A 25,709-nucleotide genomic window follows, 5' to 3' on the forward strand; every position below is an offset into this window, starting at 1 on the left:
TTATAAATTAAACTTATAATATTAAGTAAATAAAAATAAACTTAATTTTTATAATTGATTTTTTAACAATTAAATTTGTTATTTTATGGGTTTGATTCCGTTCGGCCTAGGATAAAAAACTAGATGCTATAGCATGACACCTTTGCCTTTCCAGTTGGAAAAGTAAAACTACTACTGTCAAATTTTCAAAATGTGCCCATGAAATGTCACAACATTAAGTTTACCAAAACGAATCCAGCTGATTTGATTTGAACCTCAATAATCTAACAAAAGCTACACACATAGAGTGAAAAAGTTCTACTTATTTTCCCACACTACTATTCTCTGCATCTATTAAGTTAAACCATTACTTACATAATCCATAAACTAAAATGTTGTTAACCAGGAATATTTACCAAATATTTCGAACACATAGAATTATATCAAAGAGTTTTAATTATAACCTACGACCCTTGAGTAGTATCGAAGACGCCAAATATAAAGGAAATTATGATATCATAATCGCTGGAGGTGGAATGGTTGGCTGCACCTTGGCTTGTGCCTTAGGTAAGGTACTCATGCTTACGGTAAATAGAACATACAACAGTATCTTCTTAGCAAAAATATTTGATTACAGCTAAAAACTCACTATTTTCCACATTCAAAATATTACTATTGGAAAGCAGCCCTTACAAGCAATTTGAACTGAGAAAAGAATACAGCAACAGAGTTGTGGCACTTAGTCAAAATACCAAATCATTAATGTCATCTTTGAATGTTTGGAAACATATTGAGGATATGAGACTGCAACCTGTGAAACATATGCAAGTATGAGATGTATTTTCAATTTATTTTAATGATAGTTTTATGATAATTCAAATTAGGTGGTAGGTTTGATGATAATAACTAACGGATTTGGTTAATTATTAATCACCGGCGAGGCTGTGAGCATGCCAATTAACCAATAAAAAGACAACTGATGCTGGCTCTCACAGAGTGTAGATATTAGTAATTGTCATAGTACATAGGCTAAGCCCACAAAGATACTTTCCACCATCCTGTCTTTTCTGCAGCAAAGCTTTTAAACATTGCAGTTTTAAGTTCAGAACTGTGATTAAACCATAAAATCGATACTTAGACCACATGTCACAAGGTAGGTACATAATGAGTTTGTTTACTATGCAAAAAAATATACATGAAAAAGCAGTAATCTCATAAAGCTATAATATTGTTTAATATGTTCTGTCTTTATATTATTATGTTCTACTGGGAAATAGAATGTATCCATTAGCATTGATGATTGATTTTATGAGCTAAACAATGACATCTCACTATGGATTAATTCAATTATCTCATAAAGAATATTTTTGATTTTTAGGTCTGGGATGCTTGTTCAGATGCTTTAATATCATTCAACAGTGCCGACAACTACAATGATGATGTTGCCTACATTGTCGAAAATGATGTATTGCTGCACGCTGTCAATACAGAACTAAATAGTACAGACAATAAAAACTTTAATATTGTCTATGAAGCCAAGATTGCAGATTATACACTGCCAAATTCTGAAGAAGTAAACCCAAAGAGTTTAGTTAAAATGAACAATGGTGACACATATTCATGCCAACTGCTGGTATGTATCATTTTTTTTTTACATAATGCCTTATTCATATTCATAATAATAATAATATGGCTTATTTTTGCCTTAAAAATGAAATTTAGATCTGAGGATTAATAAAAATTTATATTTGATAGATTGATTAGCATGTCTGATTAGACTTAATTACTCAATTTCAGAAATAATAGTAGAGTGCCTTAACATTATACCACAAATAGATGTCTTCATCTTAGATCTGTACAAGGGATCCTATGTGATTACTCTGCTTAAATTAGTAGGTATAATACAAAACAAACATGTACATAATATCATAAGTTTATTAAATTTCAACAGCATCATTGAACGAAACATTTTACGGCAGTTGTCCGTTCACTTTGCTTTCGATTTGATTTAATCTTGCTTCTGTACCTTCAAGTAATTTATTAACTTTCTTTGTTAGTTCAAGAAGTTGGGTTTTTATATCAACCATGCATATTTCCTGTATAGCGTTGATCGTCAATGAAGGGGGTCTGTTCCTGCTGTCAGTATTTGATCCTGAAGTAGGTCGCTTCCTTCTTTCCACCTGTTGACTATCAAACGAGAATCTGTCATATAAATTGCTTTTTCTTTTAACGATTTCTGGTTTTGATATAGTTTCCTCTTCCGGGCATCTCCTTATCCTAAATTCGTAGTTGTTATTTTTTCGTACGCTTCTTTTCGTATTCTTTCGACTTGCTACCATCTTGTAGATAGCTGATATGAATTCCTTCGGTATCTGGAATTTAGACAGAATAAAATTTCAAAATCAGATGGAAACTTTCGAATGAGGAGTCGCTCGGGGTACGCGTATTGAATAATGTCAATGTACCGGAACATAAATTCTAGGGACCGATACCATTTATTTCCAATGACCGACCAATGATTGACGCCGCATTTACTAATTCCCATACTAACTGATAGATTGTTGATACATTTCTCTAGTTGGTTTTTTTGTATTGCTCTTGCAGGCAAACGAGCATACGGCCGACCTGATGGTGAGTGGTTACCGTCGCCCATGGACGTCAGCAATGTCAGGGGCAGAGCCAACCTGCTGCCTAGCGTTAAGTACTTTCCACAAGCCTCGTTTGAAGAAGGACATGTCATAGCGCTTGGGAAACCCCTTAAGAGGAGCTCACTCCAAAGCCGAATGGTACGTGGCAAAAAAAAATACGAATGTTTCGAAAACTCGCTCACCCATCTAGAGTACTTAGTCTTCTCACATACGTTCTAAAAATTAATTTGATTGGTATATTCGTTCTTCACACGATAATTTTAATTCTAACACGTTAATTATAAAGCGTATTCAAATTATGTAAACATAAATTACTTTGGCAACACCTGATGATTTCGTTGCGTGTATCAGACACTATTAAAAACTAACGCATTTTAGGATAAATATTCATTATCGTCAGTTGTTATATTATGTCTGACGTCAAACGAGATTTGAAGAAGGGCCTAAGAGGGCCTTTTATATCTTAATATCGATGCACATAAAGAACGTTGCGTGAAACGTGTTAGATACACCGCCCCTAAGATCGGACCCTAAGATCATTTGGCAGTCAATAATCTATATCGACGCTTGAAAGGCAATCCTGACTAAGCGACAAAAGTAGGCAAAATGAGTTATATACACCATTGGAATCGTCTGATTTTTCTGCGTCGTTTAGTATAGGTTTCATCACTCTGTGACGTGTTTTATGTCGCTTAGATATGGTGTGATTTTCATAAAAATGCAGAGTTTTTTCCTACCAAACGACAAAAAAAAAGTTATTTTAGAGACATCCTGCAGTTAGGACATTTTAATAATTAGGTATTATTTACTTAGTCAGTTATTCATGTTTTTAAATTTTCATTTGTTTGTATTTATTTATTTTTACTTGTTATGAAATTTTTCTTTCAAACCACTTAGTAGATTTTACCTATACAAAGTAGTCGTAATTGGTACAGTTATACAATTTAACTTGAAACAAAATGGAATAATATTGAATCTTAGATAGTTTTACTTGTTTAACATAATACCCCTTTCCATCTGTAAATATTTGTACATGACAACATTTCTAATAACTACGTCGCCTAGATAATTTTACTTGATTAATTTCAATGGTTACTTTTGGCGCTTAGTTATGTTTACCCGTAAACAAAATATAATTTTTTATCGCTAAGGAACTGCGCGAGTTTAAATACGTCGCGTGGGTATGCGCAACTAGTCGCGTACCACGTTTTGGCGGGCTGGTAAAAGGTGACATTCGTAAGCTGGGCGTCGCTTAGTAAAGTCGTTTGTCACATTATTTTGCATTTTGTTCCCATGAGGGAGATGTGAACCACCAAATAAGACCAAAGAAATGACTATAGATTCCGTAAAAAGATTTATCAAAAGTTTACAAAGTCGTGGTGGCCTAAAGGATAAGGCGTCCGGTGCATTCGTATGTAGGGATGCAATGGTGTTCGAATCCCGCAGGCGGGTACCAATTTTTGGAATGAAATACGTACTTAACAAATGTTCACGATTGACTTCCTCGGTCATCGTTCTCGTCGAACCCGTCGCTTGCGACGAAGGGTTCGGCGAGTAAATTAACCCACAGACACAGCCCACTGAGTTTCTCGCCGGATTTTCTCAGTGGGTCGCGTTTCCGATACGGTGGTAGATTCTGCGAAGCACTGCTCTTGCTAGGGCCAGTGTTAGCAACATCGTCAGGTTTGAGTCCCGTGAGTTCACCTACTAGTTAAAGTTACGCTGATACATCTTGTGAGTCTGCACGGGTAGGTACCATCACCCTGCCGTGATTTTTACCGTGAAGCAGTAATGGGTTTCGGTTTGAAGGGTGGGGCAGCCGTTGTAACTATACTGAAAACTTAGAACTCATATCTCAAGGTGGGTGGTGGCATTTACGTTGTAGATGTCTATGGGATTCAGTTACTACTTAACACCAGCTAGGCTGTGAGCTCTTGATCTGAGCACTAAAAATAAAAAAAATACCAGCGGTACCTTCGCATTACTATCGTCAAGATTCGAGCAAAGTTTACTTTTCTGAAGAAATTAGAAATATCTACAACTTATACAAACTATACAAAAAACACAACATGGATCAGGGCATGCATATTGTAAGCGAGAGAATTTTTCGTAAAATATTCCAAGATAATTTCAACATCGCATTTCATGTACCTAAAAAAGTCAAGCGTCTTCACTACGAAAAAAATGAAAAATCCTGAAAAACTAAAGTGAAAAGTAATAACATGAAATAGAAAAAGAAGAAAGCCATACCCGTTTTAGAGCCCACAAAAATATACACCGAGATGATCCGTCATCTCATATGCTAGTTTCGGAAAAAGTACTCAACACGCCTTTTGCACAATCTATGTTTTTGTATTATGCTCGTAGTAGGAAACTAGCCGTATGTAATTTTTGTGTTTATGAAAGTTACTACTGGGATGTTTTTTGTTACTACTGGGATGAAAGTAATGGCAAGCGTGGTGCCAATGAGATTGCAACTATTTTACATAAATATATTCAGTCCAGAAACGTTACGCGATTACTTCTCTATTGCGACTGTTGTCCAGGCCAAAACCGGAACCATACGGTATTAGCAATGTTGCATTCATCATTACAGGAGTGCAAATATATCGATATTATTCAAATAAACTATCTATTGACGGAACACACTTACATGTCGATACCATGCTATTGTAGAGAATGGATCAAAAAATACCACTGTTTACGCATCATCACAATGGTTTACAGTATTTTCAACAGCTAGGCAAGATTCATCGCCTTTTCAGGTGGAAAGACTGAGCTTTGAAGATTTTTATAAATGGGATAGTATTAGTGATAAGTACTTCAAAGGCAAGATCCGTGTTATGACTTTCCAAAAATACAAGCAAAGCGTTAAATACAAAACATCTATGAATGCTTCTGCATCATCTTTTGATGTCGAAGTTCAGCCTAAAATCAAGTTATCACTGACATCTTGTTATAGGTCTCAGTTACCCATCTCAAAAGCCAAATATGATGATTTGCTCAAACTTTGCACTGACAAAGTCATTCCTAATTGTCTTAAACAAGAGTTTCTGAGCATTCCACGTGCACGACATTGTACGATATTGAAGATTGTGATCGATTAACAAAAAATAACAAGATCTCATGTCGCATATCTATCGTATGCCTTTGGAGAGTGATTAAATTACAATAGTGTTGTTAAGTTTGGTTATGTTTAATAACAGAATACAATTTATTATTGTTTTTGTTGTTGATTTACTCTGAAAACTAGAGCTTTTATGAGTTTTAATAATTCTCTATTGTTTTTAAGACTGATGAGGCAATAACTAGATTTTGGTATTATATTGGAATACACTACAATCTGTTATGGTTTATTTATTTAATATTGTATATAATATAATAGTAATAGCGTGATTTTGTTACAAAAAAATATATCCCTATTGTCTCTTACAATAAATGTTTATTCATAAATGTCTCGCTCTTTTGGTTTCGCTCTTTTGCATGATTTATCAAAGTAATTTATTACATTTTAGTTCAATTCTTTACACTTTCTACATGCATAAAAAAGTGGAATAGTATTTAGATACATTTACTCGATTTGTTGTGAACTATGGGATCACTTTAGTCCAATATACCCAAAACGAAACTGTAAGCTGTGCGAATTTGTCTAACTTTACATGTTACTGAAAATCTTTCAACGATAGCTCATATTGTTTTACACGTTACTCCAAATCTTTCAATGCTGGCTTAGATAAGTTTACTTGTGACGAGAAAACTTTTATATAAAATTCAGATAATTTTACCTGTTTATCAAATTATGGACAATATATATAAGCGACAATAACTGCTATATACACAAATGATAGGCAATAGCCTTTAAGTATATTCGATGGGCAAAAAAAAACTATATCTAGGTCTATTAAAATAATTTCAATCCTACAGTTAGATTCGTTAAAATATTTTTTTTTCCAAATATTTCAACTTTAAATTGCTCTACTGTAAAGTTCACGCATTGTCGCTTAGTCATGTTTGCCTTTCAAGCGTCGATATAAATATATAAAAATGAATTGCTGTTCGTTAGTCTCGCTAAAACTCGAGAACGGCCGAACTGATTTGGCTAATTTTGGTCTATAATTATTTGTGGAAGTCCACAGAAGGTTTGAAAGGTAGATAAATATGAAAATGCTCGGAATTAAACAAAAATAACAATTTTGTTTTTCCTTTGATGTCGAACGGGTTCCTTTTGTTTGTTTTAAGTTTATTTTATACAAAAGTTTAGGTCTTTTATTTATCGATTGAGGCATTACGAAGTCTGCCGGGTCAGCTAGTGATTAAATATATTTAATTTAATCCAAATAAAAATTGTGTCACAAAATTAAAGGCACTTTTATGCGAAAACCTACTCTATTCTCTCTAGGATCGTTCGGTCTAATATTAATTGTGCGCATGTGCGTCGCCGTCAGTAATGCTCCCCAACGTAAAACAGTCAGCAACTGCTGAGGCACACATGATAACAGTGAGCTGAACAGCATTCCCTCGAGATGACCTATCAATTGTGTTTGACGCACCAACCGATCCAATCCAGCACCCTCTTGTAACGCCTGCAAAGTAAAACTATATTATAATGTTAAATTTTTTTCGGTTCCCGCGAGTGGTAAACACAATTTAGAATACTTTTAGGGTTTAATGTCCCGAGTTTTATTCTTCTTCTTTTTCTCCACATTATCCCACTAGGTGGGGACGGCACAGCTAATTTTTCTCTTCTATTCTCTTCTATCAGCCGTCATCTCACCACTCACTCCTGTCTCATATCGTCATTCACACACTACATCCATGTCTTTTTCAGTCGTCCTCTTCCCCCTCTACCTTGCACTACCATTTCCATACATCTCCTAGTCACATGCATCTTCTCTCTACGCATCTCATGTCCATACCACGCTGACCGTTTATTGTCATTATAGTATTTCCGATGTTTCGAATAATTTGTACAATCTTCGTGGTCATGGCCAACTTCTATCAGAGTACGCAGTTTATCGTCCAATACGTCTTGGAAATAGCAACCTACGGGTATTTTGCCTATTGAGTTTCTCGCCGGATCTTCTCAGTGGGTCGTGACCCCGATCCTGTGGTAGATTCTGCGAAGCACTGCTCTTGCTAGGGCTAGTGTTAGCAAATTCTCTCAGGTTGAGCCCGTGAGCTCACCTACCTACTGGTGAATAGGGATGGGAGAAAAAAGCTTATTTTGTTCTATATTGTGAATATACAGTTAAAATTCGTTAGATACATACAATACCATAATTATTATTTTCTTGATATTATAAATTAAATATGTCAGGAAATAATTACTTATTAAGCCTTAATAACATACCTGGATATCACTAACAGCCAAACCAACTAGTAGATTTGTCAATATAACGGTAACAAGTAGTACAAATATCAGGAACATAATGTGTGCCGTCAGAGGATAGTAAATCTCAGAATTTGTGCAGTTGTTGTAGAATATATCCTCGTATTCAAGCTCTCCTGACATCATCATGACCGTTTTGACTAAACCAGCCGGTAAATGGAATGCGGGGTAGTTGCTGAACAGCACGCTAAAGGCTAGACCAAAAGCAATTAGGAGACAACTGTACGCCAGGAGGAATGTGGCAAAATTAACCGTAACTGAAATAAATAAAAACACATAAGACTCTTATCGATGTAGACATACGTTCGAAATTGCCTATTCACTAGATTTGTACCTGTAGTAAACATCTGGACGTAAAGACCAAAAGTAGGGAACCTTCCGATGATCATCATCAGTTCCAGCCAACAGAAAAATATGGTAATTGCAGCCACGTCGTGCTGCCAGTTCGTTGTGTTTGTTCTTAAAACCCCATTGTCTACGTCCCAGTACGGTATCTATTTAAGAAAAAGCAATATTAAAACGCATATTTTCATAACGCCAAATTGACTTTTATCATAATATATACGGTCTTACCGTACACAAAAACACTCCTATGATAATTAGCCATTGCAACCAGTTTTCCCACTGCCGGATATAAGCTGACCAATCTTGACATGCTTGAAATATTTCTTTGGCCAAAAAACATAGGTTCAAGATAAGTATCAAATATTGAACTGGGCGGAGATAAGAAGGCACGTTACACGTAGCGTTTTCGCATAGAAATATTTCTGGAAATTGAAGAGAACTGATGAATTTGAATTATTTATTAACAGCATACAATATGTAAGGCGAATATTTGGCAGAGCCGAGATCAAAACTTTATTTCCCTATAAAATCACACGCCGCTTCCCTGAATGCTATAACTAAAGATTACATAATCAATTGCAAAGAGCTAAGACTTTTAACTTTGAACACATGAGAGATGAAAACCAAGATTTGTATACCAAATATCTTTCACATGAGCTGCGACTGGGAATCAAACTAAGACGCCGTGGTATATTCAAGATCAAAGACCAGCAAAACAGCAAGGCGATCAGATAGGCTATGATAATTCTAGAAAATAAACAATTAAAACTTAAATTCGCGACAGTGAGGCGACTCATATTCTTATTATTATTAATAAAAGATTTAGACACGTAAACTCTAAACATTTGAATCCAAAACTAATTAAAATAATTCGTACTTACGCAGAATATAAAGACTGTATAAAGTTATGAATATAGCGTGATAAATAAAGCTCAATACAAAAAACTTTCTTATTCTGCGCCATTTCAAAAACAGAAACGTTTCAGCCACCGGATGTTTTAATACGTCTTTATGTCCAACCTGAAATAAAAATTTAACAATTTAATTTCAGCAGCATAATAAATACTTTTCATTTAATTTGTTTTTTTTTTTTTTTGTTTTTTACATTCAGAAATAATATAACTTTAATAATATTATAATATAACAAATCAAAATAATTTAACATATAATAAATTATATTTGATATCAAAGAATAAGTATTTGATACCGTCATCTCGTTTTTACCATCGCACCGCCCGCCACCGGAGTAGAGTTCATCCATACTACCTGGAGCAACTGCGGTCATTCACAGTGCGATTCCAGAGGTCTTTCTTGCCACGTACCATCCGGCTATGGAATGAGCTTCCCTCCACGGTATTTCCCGAGCGCTATGACATGTCCTTCTTCAAACGAGGCTTGTGAGAGTATTAAGCGGTAGACAGCGACTTGGTTTTGCCCCTGGCATTGCTGAAGTCCATGGGCGACGGTAACCACTCCCCATCAGGTGGGCCGTACGCTCGTCTGCCTATAGGGGCAATAAAAAATAAATAAAAAATACCTCAACAAATGCAAGCAATAGTTCGGCTTCTCCTCTCGTTAGACACGGCACGAGGGGTCTGAAGTCAATGGTGAGCTCGCAGTCCACGTCTCCGAGCTCATGCTCGCTCACGTGTACAGCGTCATCGAACTTGCACAAATAACGAGGAATAACATCGGGCACTCTTCGTACGATGAAAGAAAGTGCTGAAACGCCTCCGTTTGTTCGAAGTGTTACGTCGCCCCCGTAATCTGAAATAAACGGCATCCAACAGAATCACTCATACTAAACAAACGCAAATAGACTAGCATAGATCACTGCAACACTGCTTCTCGTGTAAGAGGCAAAAAGACTTGATATATAATGGAATTGTATAAAAAAAATCAGCATATATAAATACGATTTCATTTGGTTGTATGGCCATAAAGCTAAAATGATAATACTTAGGCAGCTTAGAAAAAAAAACTTTTTCAAAACGTCGTACAGTGCATTTAGAATTATCCGAATTTTATTTGCAAAGCATCAGAGGCAACTGTAGTCACGCGACTATGCTACTGGGTGATTCTCGGGCTAATAGCAATGCGAATCGTTCATCATTCTTTTTGAATCAGAATTATTTGGAAATACCCATCTGCTTAGTATGAAGAAGGACCGTTACACCAAATACGCGTATGGCGGGATTGGTGATACGGACCAGCACAAACTCCAAATCGCGATTAGCAAGAAATCGAAACCGTTGTCATTTTTAGTGGCGGAAGCCAAGGAGCCATTTTGGGTAAAATAAATCAGTTGTTGTTGGTATAACATAGAAACGGGAGTAGTTAACTCGGAAGTAATTGTTACCACCGTTCTATTTGTCGTGTAATCACATATTCCAATTGATTTGAAGATGATCGTTATACCACGTGATGTTACCAGACTGGATATTCTTGACTTCAAGCAACCGCTTAACATCAAGAGACCCGTCAAGCTATCTGTCAGAAACGTTAATATAGAAAAGCGTTATATTTCAGTAAATATGAAATTATTCTTACCTAACAGCAATAGAACGCAAGCCGAGAATTCATTCAGTGCAGCAATATGCAATGGTGTGTAACCGAAATTATCAGAAGCGTTAGGATCGGCCCCTGCAGAGAGAAGTAAACGGGCAATGTCGCAAGCTCGAGCCCCTCTAACGATCGCGCCGTGTAAAGGAGTTCTGCCGTCTGCGTCCTTGGCACGAACATCGGCACATCTGTCCACAAGCATCTCTACCACTTCCAGTGACTGCGCTAAAGTAGCTGCGTACATAAAAGTAAAATTTCTCGGATAACAAGCGTATTTACTTCGAAATATTGACACGTTGACTGCCATGTAAGTCACTGGTACCCTACGCGGCGCAGAAAGCGTTAGGATCGGCCCCTGCAGAGAGAAGTAAACGGGCAATGTCGCAAGCCCGAGCCCCTCTAACGATCGCGCCGTGTAAAGGAGTTCTACCGTCTGCGTCCTTGGCACGGACATCGGCACATCTGTCCACAAGCATCTCTACCACTTCCAGTGACTGCGCTAAAGTAGCTGCGTGCATAAAAGTAAAATGTCTCGGATAACAAGCGTATTTGCTTCGAAATATTGACACGTTGACTGCCATGTAAGTCACTGGTACCCTACGCGGCGCAGAAAGCGTTAGGATCGGCCCCTGCAGAGAGAAGTAAACGGGCAATGTCGCAAGCCCGAGCCCCTCTAACGATCGCGCCGTGTAAAGGAGTTCTACCGTCTGCGTCCTTGGCACGGACATCGGCACATCTGTCCACAAGCATCTCTACCACTTCCAGTGACTGCGCTAAAGTAGCTGCGTGCATAAAAGTAAAATGTCTCGGATAACAAGCGTATTTGCTTCGAAATATTAACACGTTGACTGCCATGTAGTCTCATGTGGGTCACTGGTACCCTACGCGACGCAGTGAAGTAACTATGTCGATTTCTCTCTTCGTTCTTCTTGTTAAGGCCCCGAGATATCTAGCAGACTCTGGCAAAGACGAATCCAAAGTTACTGAGAATAAATCTATTTCTAAGAGACCTAAAAGACTATAAAACATACATTAACAAACTAAGAAGGCAAAGTTGGGCAATCGAGGCGCTTAGTATAAAAAATCTATGTAATTACTTCAGTGCGCCGCGTAGGGCACCCGTGACCTACATGACAGTGTAAGTGTCAATTTTTTTTTAATGCAATATAAATTGCATATATGGGTGTACGAGCTCACAGCCCATCTGGTGTTAAGTGGTTACTGGAATCCATAGACATCTACAACGTAAATGCGCCACCCATCTTGAGATATCAGTTCTAAGGTCTCAGTATAGTTACAACGGTTGCCCCACCCTTCAAACCGAAACGCATTACTGCTTCACGGCAGAAATGGGCAGGGCGGTGGTACCTACCCGTGCGGACTCGCAAGACGTCCTGCCACCAGTAAAAATAATTGAAATAGTTTTATGATTTACCGAGATGAAGGGGTGTTTGTCCCCTGAAATTGGGCCAGTCTATGTGTGCGCCGTGATCGAGTAACAAGCGCGCGCATTCTGCGTGACCGTCCTCGGCGGCTAGATGTAGTGCCGTGGCCTTCCCCGGGCCCATAGCCGCTCGGACATCAGCACCGGCATTCAACAACAATTTAGTGCACGAAGCCGAGCCCAACGATGCCGCTACGTGCAAAGGTGTTTCCGTAAATACCTACAAAAAAAATTAACAATCGTCCTGTAGCTGTACTAGAGGTCCCGTAGTAGTCGAAATTCGACTATAATATAATCAATTGGAAGTTTGTACACTATTATGATTGTATTTTATACTTCTACTAGCGACCCGCCCTCGCTTCGCTTCGGAAACATTAAAACAAACATGAAACCAAAAAAAATAATAAAAAAAAAATAAAAAAAGTAGCCTATGTTCATCAGGGACAAGGTCGGCTTCTAATGGAAAAACAATTTTTCAAATCGGTCCAGTAGTTTCGGAGCCTATTCGAAACAAACAAACAAACAAATCTTTCCTCTTTATAATATTAGTATAGATAATCACAAATTTCGCCAAGGCTACTCTATGAAAATTAATAAAGACAAACAATATTTAATCTATTCCCAATTTGACCACAGACGTCAAGAACAAAAGTTTGACAATAAATAGTATACATGCGTGTGTGCGTCAACTACACGGTATGTAGTGTGTGTAATATTTTCTTTTATGCATTATTTTAAAAAAATATTAGCATTGTGCACTTCTTCTCTATATTATCTATAAGTGTGGAAAATTTCATACTCCTCCGTCCGCGCAATTTTCGTAAAAAGGGATACAAAGTTTTTGCTTCACGTATTAATATATAGATACTTTCCATTAATGCGCAAAATGGTGATTTGTTTACACTTATGACTTAGTATCTGGTTTGTGTTTAAAATGAATTTAAACAGCCCACCTGTGGCGTGTCGGGGCACGCACCAGCTTCTAATAATTCCTTCACAACTTCCGGTGCATCGCTGAGGACGGCGTAATGTAACGGAGACCTGTCACTTAAACCGGCATTTACGTCAGCACCATGAGCGATCAACACCTGGAAAAAATAAACATAAATATTGACATATATATTAACGGGGTCAACTTTCATCTTTGGTATCGTCCTGTTTACCTTTACGCAAGCTAAACTTTTGGCGCTGGCTGCGCAATGGAGAGGCGTCGCTTTTGTTTCTGTAGACGAGTCCCATGTATTCGGGTGCGCTCCGTGGTCGAGTAGAAGCTTCACGCATTCTTCGCTTCCAACTAAACAACTTAAATGTAAACATGTCCTGAAAATTGTTTTGAAAAGCAATACTAAAGTATTTCAATAAAGTGTAGTATATAAAACGCAACTTGCAGTAATGTCGTATACTACAGACCTTCCGGCATCGTCTAGTTCATCGGGATCAACACCCATTTTTAGCAATTTAAAAAGCAGAATACTCTTTCCGAGCCAACAGGCCCAAAGGATGGCTGTTCGTAGGCCAAATCCGCCTTCAGCCTCGGAGGCAAACTGTATTGTTTCATCGTAATTCCCATTACCTATAAGTACTGATATTTCTTCTGAATACGGCAGTAGCCGTAACGTGTACTGTATCTCGTCTGAGGATAAAAAATCAGAAACGAATCTCATTAATTCGTAATTTTATAACAAAAGTACACTTACTGCTATTTACTGAGTAAAAATTAACGTACCTAATTCATTCAAATGCTTAATTTATCGACATGGCTCACAAAACATGTCTGCAAATCACTATTTTAGTTCAGTACATATTTACTCCTTGACGTAAGCCTCAAATTCACGAAAATGAAGGTCTGTTGTGACTATTTTTGTTTTTAAATCACCATGCCAAATATTTAGCACAATACATTGTATTAATTCAAAAATGTACCTACCCAGTTCCCATATATCTTTAGAAGGTTTGACCCTCAGACGCTCAGCGAGATCAGCGCCGTGTGCTGACTCGTCGCTAGATATGTATCCTCCTTCGACATCATCCTCTGCATCCTCCGGCAATTGACTCATGCCGCCACACCATCGCGCGCTACCTTCCTGGCACACCTGTCCGCAATCAATTATCCCATTGTTATTAGATAACTCACTTCCTACCACGAATACACGAAATATATTTTTAGTAAAATATAAACAAACACAAAAAAACCTAACGTTAAACATTTGTACTCGTTTATGAATAAGAAAATGTAATAAAATGATACGGTAACATTTTATGATTTCCACACCTTTTTATTCTTGTCATTTTTGTTGGAGCAATGAGACGGCGATACGTTACGGGAACGTTGTGCGTGAGTGCGTATCATGGCGCCATCCCGCGCTTTACTGAAATCCGAAAGCTCTCGGTACAATCCACTCGGATCCGTGACATCCCCCGCCGATAGACCTAATCATAATTTCGGATCACGAACCGTTTGATGGGGCCGTAAAAGTTTTATAGCCGGTTACGATAATCACTTACAAGTCGTTTGAAATTCATTAAACAAACTCATAATATTGATAATCGCATGAACTGACCAATTATAAATTTATTAATTCGTTGTTGACGTGAAAAAAAATCTATTTAAAGCACTTGATAGTGTCGCGTTTCCGTCAGACCGTTCTCCTACGCGAATAGTTACAGAAGTCTGGTTTTATTAAACCATTGACACGTTTAGAAACTCACCAAAATGTACGTTAGCTAACGTGGCCCGTAATAAATTATGGAACTATAAATTATTATGTTTCCTTTAACTAGGCCAAAACAGTATACGTGTCAACAAATTCTCTAATAAAAAAATGGATTAGCACTTTTATCCTGCCAAAAATAAATTTGGAGAGTCCTTGAGAAACATACACAAAATGTACTAAACTAAATTAAAGCTGCAGTAAAGTGGTCAAAACGTTCTGTTCTGTGAAACAACAATGCAGACAAACGAATCAAAATTCCAATAATAGAATTTAATAACAACGCCTTGTGGCATGCTGGGATTGTTTAGAAAATCAACTGTGTGTACTACAATAGTTCAAGATTTCAGATTTTGATCAAACGAAACCGATCGCGAGTTTGAAACGAAATATTTATCCTTCCGTGGATTAATTCTTGCTCTAAACGGTATTTGCAAAATTGATTACTATATTACTGGTGGTAGGACCTCTTGGGAGTCCGCACGGGTAGGCACCCTGCCTATTTCGGCCGTGAAGCAGTAATGCGTTTCGGTTTGAAGGGTGTGGCAGCCGTTGTAACTATACTGAGACCTTAGAACTTATATCTCAAGGTGGGTGGCACATTTACGTTGTAGATGTCCATGGGCTCCAGTAACCACTTAACACCAGGTGGGCTGTGAGCTCGTCCACCCGTCTAAGCAATAAAAAAATAAAAAAACTCCATCTGTTTTAAGTTTGAACTATGATGAATGGCTAGTTTAAATTGGGGTTTCGTTCTATTTTAGACTTGTTTAGACACCTGTCTATTCGATGGGCCTTGTAAGCTTTTTCTTATTCGAAGATACGTAGTTGGAATAAAAGTTTTCGTCGAAATAATATGTTTGCAATAATTTGGTACACGCAAACTAAGTGACCCGAATTCTCCGTGTTCTCAATTATTGCGGTCGAGTGTGACCGGATATTATCAAAATATCGAATACCACGTATTTCTTCGAAGCTTATAATGTAAGCTGCGCAGTGATGCAACCAATTTACAAATTAATTTATCATCTCTAAGGATTTGATAGTTGTTCGTTATTGAGAATTTCGATGGGCTTTGAAGTTTTAAATAATTATAAGAACTATGTATATAAGTATAATTAATAGTTATTATTAATCACCAGATTAAACAAAAAATATATATTTACCGAATCAGCAATATAAAGAAAAAAAATGTTGTTCACAATATCATCGACATATATTATTTGAACGTTATGATTCTAGTTTAAATATAAATTGAATTTAGTAATTTTGAAAGTACAAACGCCTGTTACGGTATTAAGTAGACCGTAACTGTCTAAATAAATTTTATCGGAACTTATGTTTTATTTAACAGTCTCATATTTCAGTCAGATTTGAGTCGTCTATTATCAAAGGTGGCAATCTGTGCATTTGGACAAAAAAAATTTATTGATATGTCAATACAGACTGATTTGAATATAATCGTCTCCTTCAAAGAATACGGTTCAAAACCTGCATTAAATAAAGGTTAATAGTTAACCTGTTATTTATCTAAGATGTCGTTCCGAAGAGTTTTGTGACTGCCAATGGAATACAAAGTCAATAATTCGTTTTTCTGATTTACCAATCATTGTCCAAAAGTCAGATTGCCGGCTTTGATAATAGTCGACTCATTTATGAACTCACCACGCGCTTGTACCCACGTTTTTCTAGGCCACTATACACGTTTAGTAAATTAATTAGGGCTCAGTAGTCTAGCTCTGCACCACTACACGGATCATACTGAAACGTTGAACGCAAGTAATACGCGCGGGCCCAATAATTATTCGACAACGATAATAACATCTGGTCGGTGTGAATAGTTCAATGGAAAAGCTAAACATGCCGCGTCTCACAAAGACTGGTGAAAATCACGTAGTTGGCGTACTGCACCGATTAATGGTTTATTGATAGAAATAGCAGTGAACTAGAGTATAACGGACGCGTTCTTTCATTAATATTAATTAATTAATGAAAATATTAATTACTAGCGGCCCGCTCCGGCTCCGCTCGGATCTTTAACAAAAACATCAACGACGTTGTTTTATTTAAAAAAATAAAAGAACCCTTATTGCGGCATAACTATAATAGTTAGACATATGCTGTCCCGACACTTTTTGTAAACAATAATGTGTTCTACAAAATCGTAGTACATTATTTTATTCTATCCTCAATAGTTTTCGCAGGGCACGCAGTGTCTTTACATTCTTTAATATTTTAGGTAATTTTTGCACACCTTGGGCTACATTATTGAAGTTTTAGTAAGGATCCATAATTTTTTTCAAAAAAGATGTCACTCGGGAATAGTGTAGCTTCCAAACAGTGAAAGAATTTTTCAAATCGGGTCAGTAGTTTCGGAGCCTATTCAACACAAACAAACAAATCTTTCCTCTTTATAATATTAGTATAGAAGTATAGATAAACTAAATACGACTGGACTGGCTACCGTTGCAGACTTAGAAATAGAAATAGCGGAGCGAAAATGGGGTGCTATTAAAGATAAGGCCTCCAAATCTCAATGTGTGGTCAGCATCGCGGCAAAAACTGGCCTATGCGACCTGATGGTGGTGTCTATGCGAGCTTATCATACGCTCTACCAACATTACATAACCGATGCTCCTTCCAAGCCATTAACGGTGCTTTTAGGTACCTCAAGCACCGGTCACCGTCTTAAATTAAATTAACCCACAGACACAACCCACTGAGTTTCTCGCCGGCTCTTCTCAGTGGGTCGCGTTTCCGATCCGGTGGTAAATTCTGCGAAGCACTGCTCTTGCTAGGGCCAGTGCTAGCAACAACTCCGTCTTGAGCCCCGAGAGCTCACCTACACGCTAGGGTAAAGCTGAATTAGCCTCTAGATAAAAAATAAAATAAAATAAAAAAAAACAACCGAAATCATATGTATCATTAATATTTCTATCAACATGCATCTTCCAGATTGGCGCCGACGGAGCTAACTCGGCGGTACGACGCGCTATGGGCGTGCAATACTTGTCTTGGAACTACGACCAAATGGGTGTGGTGGCCACCTTGTACTTAGCTGAGGTAATTGCTCTCAAACAATCCTGATATGCTTTTTAAACATTCAGTCCAAACGGACGTTACTAGCGGGCCACTGTAAATCCTAATTTTAATTTCTAAAAATAAAACGTGTGCGTTTTAAAATCCATTCCTGTGAAATGTGATTGTTGTTTATTATAATAATAAAACAAAGAGCATCTTATCGGATATAAAACAATTTTCTCTGAGCTCTTGTAAGTTTACAACAGATGGCGGTGTAACGAGGCTAATTATTGTTCGGGTTGAGTAAAATTCTAATAGATGGCGCTGTATTCAAAATTTAATATTCCATTTATTTTACAGCTAATTTATTTAATATGTTTATTTAACATTAAATGATTAATGTTTGTACTCTATACGTTCTTCAAAATGTCTGCCATGTTACCATCAACGTGCAATAGATGTCGCGTGAATAGTTTCAAGAACTCAATCTTTTTCATACAATTAACCACAGTCACAACAAAGCGTGGCCAAGTTTAGTAATGTACTATAAGAATACATACTTATGTTCCACCACCCTGCCTATTTCTGCCACGAAGCAGTCATACGTTCTAATTTGAATGTTGGGACGATCACTATATAATAGGCACAAATGAGACTGGAATCCTGACTCAAGCCGGGTAATGGAATTCACGTTACGTGATATTTACTGGCTTTGATAACTAAATAACAAATAGACATTGATCTCGTTCATCGATCTATGAAATAAAAACAGGAAGTGGTTATTTACTATAACGTAGCAATAACTACGCAAATAATAATCACTGAGGCTTTAGAACTGATTGGTTGTAATAATATTTCATAATAATAAAATTAAATAATCGTTTAAAAAAAACTAACAAAATACGCTTTTATAGAAAATCCAACTAAAAAACAGAAAATAAATTTTAATAAATTTGAATTAAAAATAGTGTAAGAAATAATGATTTTATTGTAAAAAAGCGTGGGCTGCATGGTATCAGTAGTTATAAATATTTTATGAACAGGCATGAGTAGAAGGGTTATTTAGATAATATCCTGAAAAGCACTCCACGCTTTTTCTATTTTTTAGTTGGATTTTTTATAAAAGCGTAATTTCTTAGTGTTTTTAAACTATTATCTATTTTTATTTTTTTGGTGGATATAAATTTTTTTTTTAATATTGTATTGTCATCGGTCCTTAATAAGTATACCAAATTTCGAGTTAAACCGACGTTTTGAAGGGGGTCAAAATTATGTTCAAAGATTCCGTTACAAACATACATACTAACATAAATATGTGTAAAACTAATAAAAGCGTATTAAAAATATGAAACATCGGTTAGTAATAAAACTGAATGGTGTACCGTCGATTTCAGGAAACGGATAACACAACTGCCTGGCAAAGATGGCTGCCCTCAGGTCCAATAGCCATCCTGCCTTTGGACTCGCAGCGTAGCTCACTCGTCTGGTCGACATGGGAGGACAACGCGAAACGACTCTTGAAACTACCCGAGGAACAATTCGTCGATGAACTCAACGATGCCCTTGTAAGTTTATTTTGTGACTACATATTGCCTGCAGTTGCAAATGTAATACCTAAAAAATTAACACGTTAAACGCCATGACGGACACTATGTGTGTATCCACGGCATACTTTCCCCTTGGGCCGCACCAATACTGGGTGTTAGGAGACCGCTTCCGAAAACGAAGACAGACAATACGCGGGAAACCTCGCAGGAGGTTCGGCCCCAGGCCTGAAAAAAAAAGGCTTCATGAACCCCACCAACCTTGAAACAAGAAATTGAAATATAAATTGTATTGTGTATGTCGCTATATATATAATATATGCGCGGGCCCTCTTCTCATAGCGCATGCTTGCATCCCAGCAAAACTAGGCCATACTACTATAACAATCGTATACTCAAGCAAGCGATCACACGTCATTTCGGATCCTCCCGATCCACTAACGGTGCTTTTAGGTACCTCAAGCACCGCTCATCGTTCTCGTCGAACCCGTCGCTTGCGACGAAGGGCTCGACGAGTAAATTAACCCACAGATACAGCCCACTGAGTTTCTCGCCGGATCTTCTCAGTGGGTCGCGTTTCCGACCCGGTGGTAGATTCTGCTAAGCACGGCTCTTGCTAGGGTTCGTGTTAGCAACGTCAACAGGTTTGAGCCCCGTGAACTCACCTACTAGTCAAGGTTACGCTGAAATAGCCTCTCAAGGCCTCTCAGCTTAAATAGAAAAAAAAGCAATTGATCGATTGGAACTGTTCAAGTGGAAGCAGTATCCTCGGAGCGGCGCAGTGGAGGGCTGTATGTCGTGGGTGAGTAGTTGCCTGCGTCGGGCCGGACTGCCGGATGGGGCGGTGCGCCAGCTCCCGCCTTCCGTGCAAGGAGTGGCGTCCTCCTCCCGCGCTGCTTTCCCCCTCGCCTTCGGGCACAGTACACGGTACATCGCTAACGGTGTGGCTCTAGTCGGGTAAGTTTTTTTTTTTTATTCCTTACTAGCAACCCGCCCTCGCTTCGCTTCGGAAACTGTAATTTATTATTGATTTCTCCACTATTTAATGGATGTTATTATACATATAAACCTTCCTCTTCAATCACTATCTATTAAAAAAAATCGCATCAAAATCCGTTGCGTAGTTTTAAAGATTTAAGCATACATAGGGACAGACAGATATAGGGACAGAGAAAGTGACTTTGTTTATACTATGTAGTGATATGGGTGGACGACCTCACAGACCCTCAGACGCAGCCCACTGAGTTTCTCGCCGGATCTTCTCATTGGGTCGCGTTTCCGATCCGGTAGTAGATTCTGCGAAGCACGGCTCTTGATAGGGCAAGTGCTAGCAACGTCGTCAGGTTTGAGCCCCTACCTCACCTACTGGTTAAGGTTACGCTGATATAGCCTCTCAAGGCTCTCAGCTAGGTAGGAAAAAAAAGAGCTCACAGCCCACCTGGTGTTAAGTGGTTACTGGAGCCCATAGACATCTACAACGTAAATGCGCAATCCACCTTGAGATATAAGTTCTAAGGTCTCAGTATAGTTACAACGGCTGCTCCACTCTTCAAACCGAAACGTATTACTGTTTCACGGCAGAAATAGGCAGGGTGCTGGTACATTCTGACTACGGTTCCTTTATTGCGCAAAAGTATTTTAGTGCAGTTATTTTAGGCGAAATTATGTAAATATCTGAAAAGTTAATAAAAAATGATAATTACATAATTATATATTTAGCAATAAATTATAACCTTAATATTACGAGTTTCCGATCGGGACTACCATTTGACTGACCGCGCGCTCTACGCCCTCTATCTCGAAAACAGTTCAAGGTATAAAAAATGTTAAATAGAAAATATATTGTAGAAAATTGGATTCTCTACAATGTTGATAATAAGTAGGCACAAATAGCGTTAAACCGATAGCGACTCCGATAACCATTTAATACCAGGTGAGCTGTGAGGTCGTACCATACACCCATCTAAGCATGTAGTGCCTTACTATTCTGTGGGGGGCGCCTAAGAGAAGATTGTAGTTACGGAAATCAAAAAAAAATTTATCTAAGTAAACCTCACCTTGTTTAATAAGAGTCAGATTATTCTTCTAACTCTTAGGAGTTGAGTTATGATTAGGAATCAGGATTTAAAGATCACAAAAACACTGTTACACTAATGACTACTATGGACCAATAATTTAGCTGTTTCACTAACATACTCTGTTTCTTGTATTATTACGTTGTCACGAATGACGCCGGTACGCAGCCAAACCTTCTGGAACGTTCCTCATTCGATACGATTTCAGCTAACATTTCGGTCTTTTAAGATAATTAATTTGCTTCCTACTAGATGGCGTTAACGTGCTATTTGTTAGCGTCGCTATAAGATAACTTTGTTAGTAACTAGCCATCAAAGTAGGATTACTTTCTGATTGAGGCACTATCTAAATTCTAAAAGAATTAAAAAAAAACAAAGTCCTAAAAAGTATTTACTTCCTAACGACATGCGAAAATAATGAAAAAAAATATGTATATTTTGATAACGCTTACGTCCAAATACTCTAGAGCTCAGTAATCACTGAGCTCAACGTAATTATGTGATCGATAACTAACGATTTCGTTGGAATTAAATCAAATTATAATTATAGGAAAACCCTCAAAATTAGGCAATAGCTACTCACCAAAGCAAATTATAATTAACTAATTAATACTCACTACAGGGTCATTAACAAATATGATATTTGACTTTCAAGACTGAATACAAAATTCATTCGAATCATGATTAAATAACGCCCTAATGAGATACAAGGCAGCCAGGGTCTGCCTACAAGGGCAATAAAAAAATAAAGACATTTATGATGTATGCGATGTTTTTTTTTGTTTCTCAGAGATGCGGCCCACAGAGTCCATCCGCTGGCCGGACAGGGCGTTAACCTCGGATTTGGCGACGTAAAGGAACTCACGGAACTGCTAGCCGACGCCACATACGGCGGCTTCGATATTAGTAAGATGCCGTATTTCTACCAGAACAACACCCTGTATACGACGACCAATTAGAGCCATGAATGTACTGACAAATGAGTCCGTTGTCTCGTAAGTCAGATTGTTTATTCGCATCGAGCACGCCACGTACGGCGGCTTCGATATTAGTAAGGTTCCGTATTACTCTAAAAACAACACCCTGTATTTTACACCACCACACCTTTTATTGTCCGTAGACTCCTATATTCTCCTCATATCTGAATACCATCTACACAATAAGTCTTAAGTAATACGATACATAATCAAAATACATTGCAGCTACAGTTAGCAGTAAAACAAAACCGTGCCATTACCGACGCGCAGTAAATTTCATTATTTTTTTTGTCATTACAGACGATCCGAGCTACCTCCAGAGATACGAGAGTAAGCGTCAGAGGCATAACGTGCCGACTCAGCTCGCTATAGAGGCCCTCCACCGGCTCTACACGGTCGACCTGCCTCCGGTCGTGCTGCTGAGGAGCGTCGGCCTCCAACTGACAAACGCTCTACATCCTGTCAAGGTAATGATCTCCTCCGTTGTTGTATCATCGATCCTTGTTCGGTTCATGACCACCGAAATAATATATAAGCTTACCGTCGATAATCGCCGTACAAAAAAACCACATGCTGTATACTTTAACAAGAACCACATGCTGTATATTTTAACAATATCCACATGCTGTATATTATAACAAAAACCACATGCTGTAGTATATTTTAACAAAAAAATGCTATGTATTTTAACAAAAATAACATGCTGTATATTATAACAAAAACCACGTGCTGTATATTTTAACAAAATTCACATGCTCTATATTTTAACAAAAACCACATGCTGTATTTTTAACAAAAATCACATGCTATGTGACCTATTTTACCTATTTTAACATAAACATTTAGATACGATACGAAATTAATGCTTACGTACGATCTCTGGTCGCGAAGCATCCGTTAAAGTCTCATTAACTAAATGCCCCTAAACGACGATGAATAAAGGCGGAGAACTCGCAGTTTTCCTATCTATGGCTTGATGGAACTTTCTAGAAACAGACTTGGTCACGTGGTCATTATAGACGCGAGCCATCTCGAGACATGCAGTCGAAGGCTCCTTTTATGTAATTATTTTTTTTGTAAAACAGTGCTAGGTTGAAAGAAATGTAGATACATAAACTAAGCAACGTGAAAAAATAAGGCATACTTTTTCAAGTACAAAAATAGTTTTGACACAAAGTTGGCCCACTTTTGGGCATTGTCCTTTAGATACATTATCAGCTTTAATTTTTATTGCAAATTTTAACTTCGTTGTGTAATTCGTTCGGATTTACTTACCTATTAAACAACGAACGCCTTTATATTAGAAGGGTGTGTTTTTATCGAATATGACAGCGTTTAATTTCCCAAAACCATACGATACGATTCTCAAAGATGTAAATACCTATGATTGAGATTTATTTTTGTTTCAGAAATTATTAATGTCTCACGCTGCAACGTAGCGGGAATGATAGCTGGTTGCATGATACCGTAATGTGAACGAAGAACGTGTGTACTTATATGGAAGATGTATTAAATAAAATTAAATATTAAATAACTATATCGTTCAGATGTCAATCCTTATAATTTACCTAACACAAATGTCCGCTCGATCATCAAAATTCGACCGTAATCGCTGACGCCTTAAGGTTTAGATTGATTTTGTGCAACATGTATTTTTGTATTATATACATTAGCAGAAATACACAATTTATGATAATAATGAAAATGTTTATAAAACTAAAACTTGTGATATAAGCATAAAAAAAAACATTCGACAAATAAAAGATTAAATGGTATTGAGAGTTTGTGCCCTTGCCTATTTATGTGTTAGTTTAATTATTTTAAATGCATATGTTTAGCTACCATTGTTAAGTTTAAGAATTCAATAAATATTTGTTCTAGAAATGAATAGTCTCAGAGGTCGGAGTACCTAACTAAAAAGTCACAAAAAAGTTGTTGTTTTACTTTAGTTTGTCATGTTACTTTAGTTTAAATATACGAGTATAATAATTAAATTAAATTGCTATAATTTTGTATCGAAAAATATGGCAAAAATCCTTTTAAAAAATTATAATGTTTTCTTTTTTTCTTTAATTTCACCGAATAAAGTTGATTTCTATTACAGTAATCAGTTTTTAATTATATTTAAAAAAATATCAGCCTTGTCATACTCCAGAGAGGCAGAGATAGTTCACTATTCTGTGACGTTATAATATATTAAACAGCGCGTTTGAATTCAAAGATCAAAGTGTATCTCACTTTTGACGTGTCAAACTCAGTGTCATTTTTCCACAGGAGAAAATCGCCGGATCCCCATCCGCGCAGCGGCTGGGGTATGTGGGAGTTGAACCTCACTAAAAACTCAACAGAAACATTTTTTGCAGAGTGTATAGTACTTACATTTATTTTAATTTTATGACTGATTCTTATGAAAAATACCAATATTTTTAAAGTAAAAAATACATTGTTGACTAGAACAATGGACAATACTAACAATAGTCAATAACGTAAAATTTTGTACCTGCTCCAGGATTGGAACGCCGGCATAGTCGTAAAACTGGGTGGTGCAAAAAAGTTAAACCTATAGTTGCATTACACTATAGACTCTTCATCATGCACCGCATTCGTGACGGGAGATTATTCTGCAGGAATTTAAGTGACGCAGCGCACGTGCCGTATCTGTCTTTAGTTGCAAGATGACAAAAGTCAACTTTCTAGAACATTCCTATAGACTGCGCAACCAGTCCTTGTTCATACTAATTTATTCTTTCGATTGTGTCCCGAATTGAGTCATTACAAAATGGGTATAATTAATTTACAAATGTATTTACTAGTGTCCTCCTAAACTAGGAAACTTCGAATTATGAGACTGATATATTTATGCCTTTTCTGAAAACATGTAATTAAATTTAATGTGTTAACTAATCTCCTTTTTTTTCTCTTTAATCTGATAGCTTTGACAGGCTACGTCAGCGTAACCCTAACAAGCAGGTAGGTGAGCTGACAGGGCTCAAACCTGATGACGTTGCTAACAC

General features: G+C 37.3%; 2 protein-coding genes across 2 annotated transcripts; one reads left to right on the plus strand and one right to left on the minus strand.

Annotated features, from left to right (window-relative positions):
- Positions 1-182: 182 nt before the first annotated feature.
- Positions 183-24,802, plus strand: Coq6 (ubiquinone biosynthesis protein COQ6, mitochondrial). Its single transcript, XM_028180864.2, has 9 exons — positions 183-546; positions 617-807; positions 1,358-1,612; positions 18,034-18,141; positions 19,494-19,664; positions 20,398-20,600; positions 22,509-22,624; positions 22,996-23,162; positions 24,105-24,802. The coding sequence occupies exons 1-9, from the start codon at positions 372-374 to the stop codon at positions 24,132-24,134; spliced, it is 1,416 nt and encodes a 471-aa protein (XP_028036665.2). The 5' UTR covers positions 183-371; the 3' UTR covers positions 24,135-24,802.
- Positions 1,897-14,761, minus strand: pyx (transient receptor potential channel pyrexia). The gene is made up of 14 exons (XM_028180865.2): positions 14,640-14,761; positions 14,295-14,460; positions 13,778-14,000; positions 13,531-13,687; positions 13,321-13,455; positions 12,359-12,587; positions 10,912-11,157; positions 9,899-10,128; positions 9,243-9,381; positions 8,590-8,783; positions 8,351-8,510; positions 7,978-8,273; positions 7,013-7,210; positions 1,897-2,351 (listed from the first exon to the last, which is right to left on the minus strand). The coding sequence occupies exons 1-14, from the start codon at positions 14,715-14,717 to the stop codon at positions 1,950-1,952; spliced, it is 2,853 nt and encodes a 950-aa protein (XP_028036666.2). The 5' UTR covers positions 14,718-14,761; the 3' UTR covers positions 1,897-1,949.
- Positions 24,803-25,709: the final 907 nt, after the last annotated feature.

Source organism: Bombyx mandarina, chromosome 25 (assembly GCF_030267445.1).
Source record: "Bombyx mandarina strain Sakado chromosome 25, ASM3026744v2".
Lineage (NCBI taxonomy): Eukaryota > Metazoa > Arthropoda > Insecta > Lepidoptera > Bombycidae > Bombyx > Bombyx mandarina.

Excerpts from the sequence above, each read along its gene's own strand:
- Coq6 (XM_028180864.2), top strand. The coding sequence starts at position 372 with ATGTTGTTAACCAGGAATATTTACCAAATATTTCGAACACATAGAATT. Across the intron at positions 808-1,357 it reads AACCTGTGAAACATATGCAA|GTCTGGGATGCTTGTTCAGA; the intron begins GTATGAGATGTA and ends TTTGATTTTTAG. Across the intron at positions 20,601-22,508 it reads AACGGTGTGGCTCTAGTCGG|AGATGCGGCCCACAGAGTCC; the intron begins GTAAGTTTTTTT and ends TTTGTTTCTCAG.
- pyx (XM_028180865.2), bottom strand. The coding sequence starts at position 14,717 with ATGATACGCACTCACGCACAACGTTCCCGTAACGTATCGCCGTCTCAT. Across the intron at positions 14,001-14,294 it reads TAAAGATATATGGGAACTGG|ACGAGATACAGTACACGTTA; the intron begins GTAGGTACATTT and ends TTTTATCCTCAG. Across the intron at positions 2,352-7,012 it reads ACGATCCTAGAGAGAATAGA|ATACCGAAGGAATTCATATC; the intron begins GTAGGTTTTCGC and ends TCTAAATTCCAG.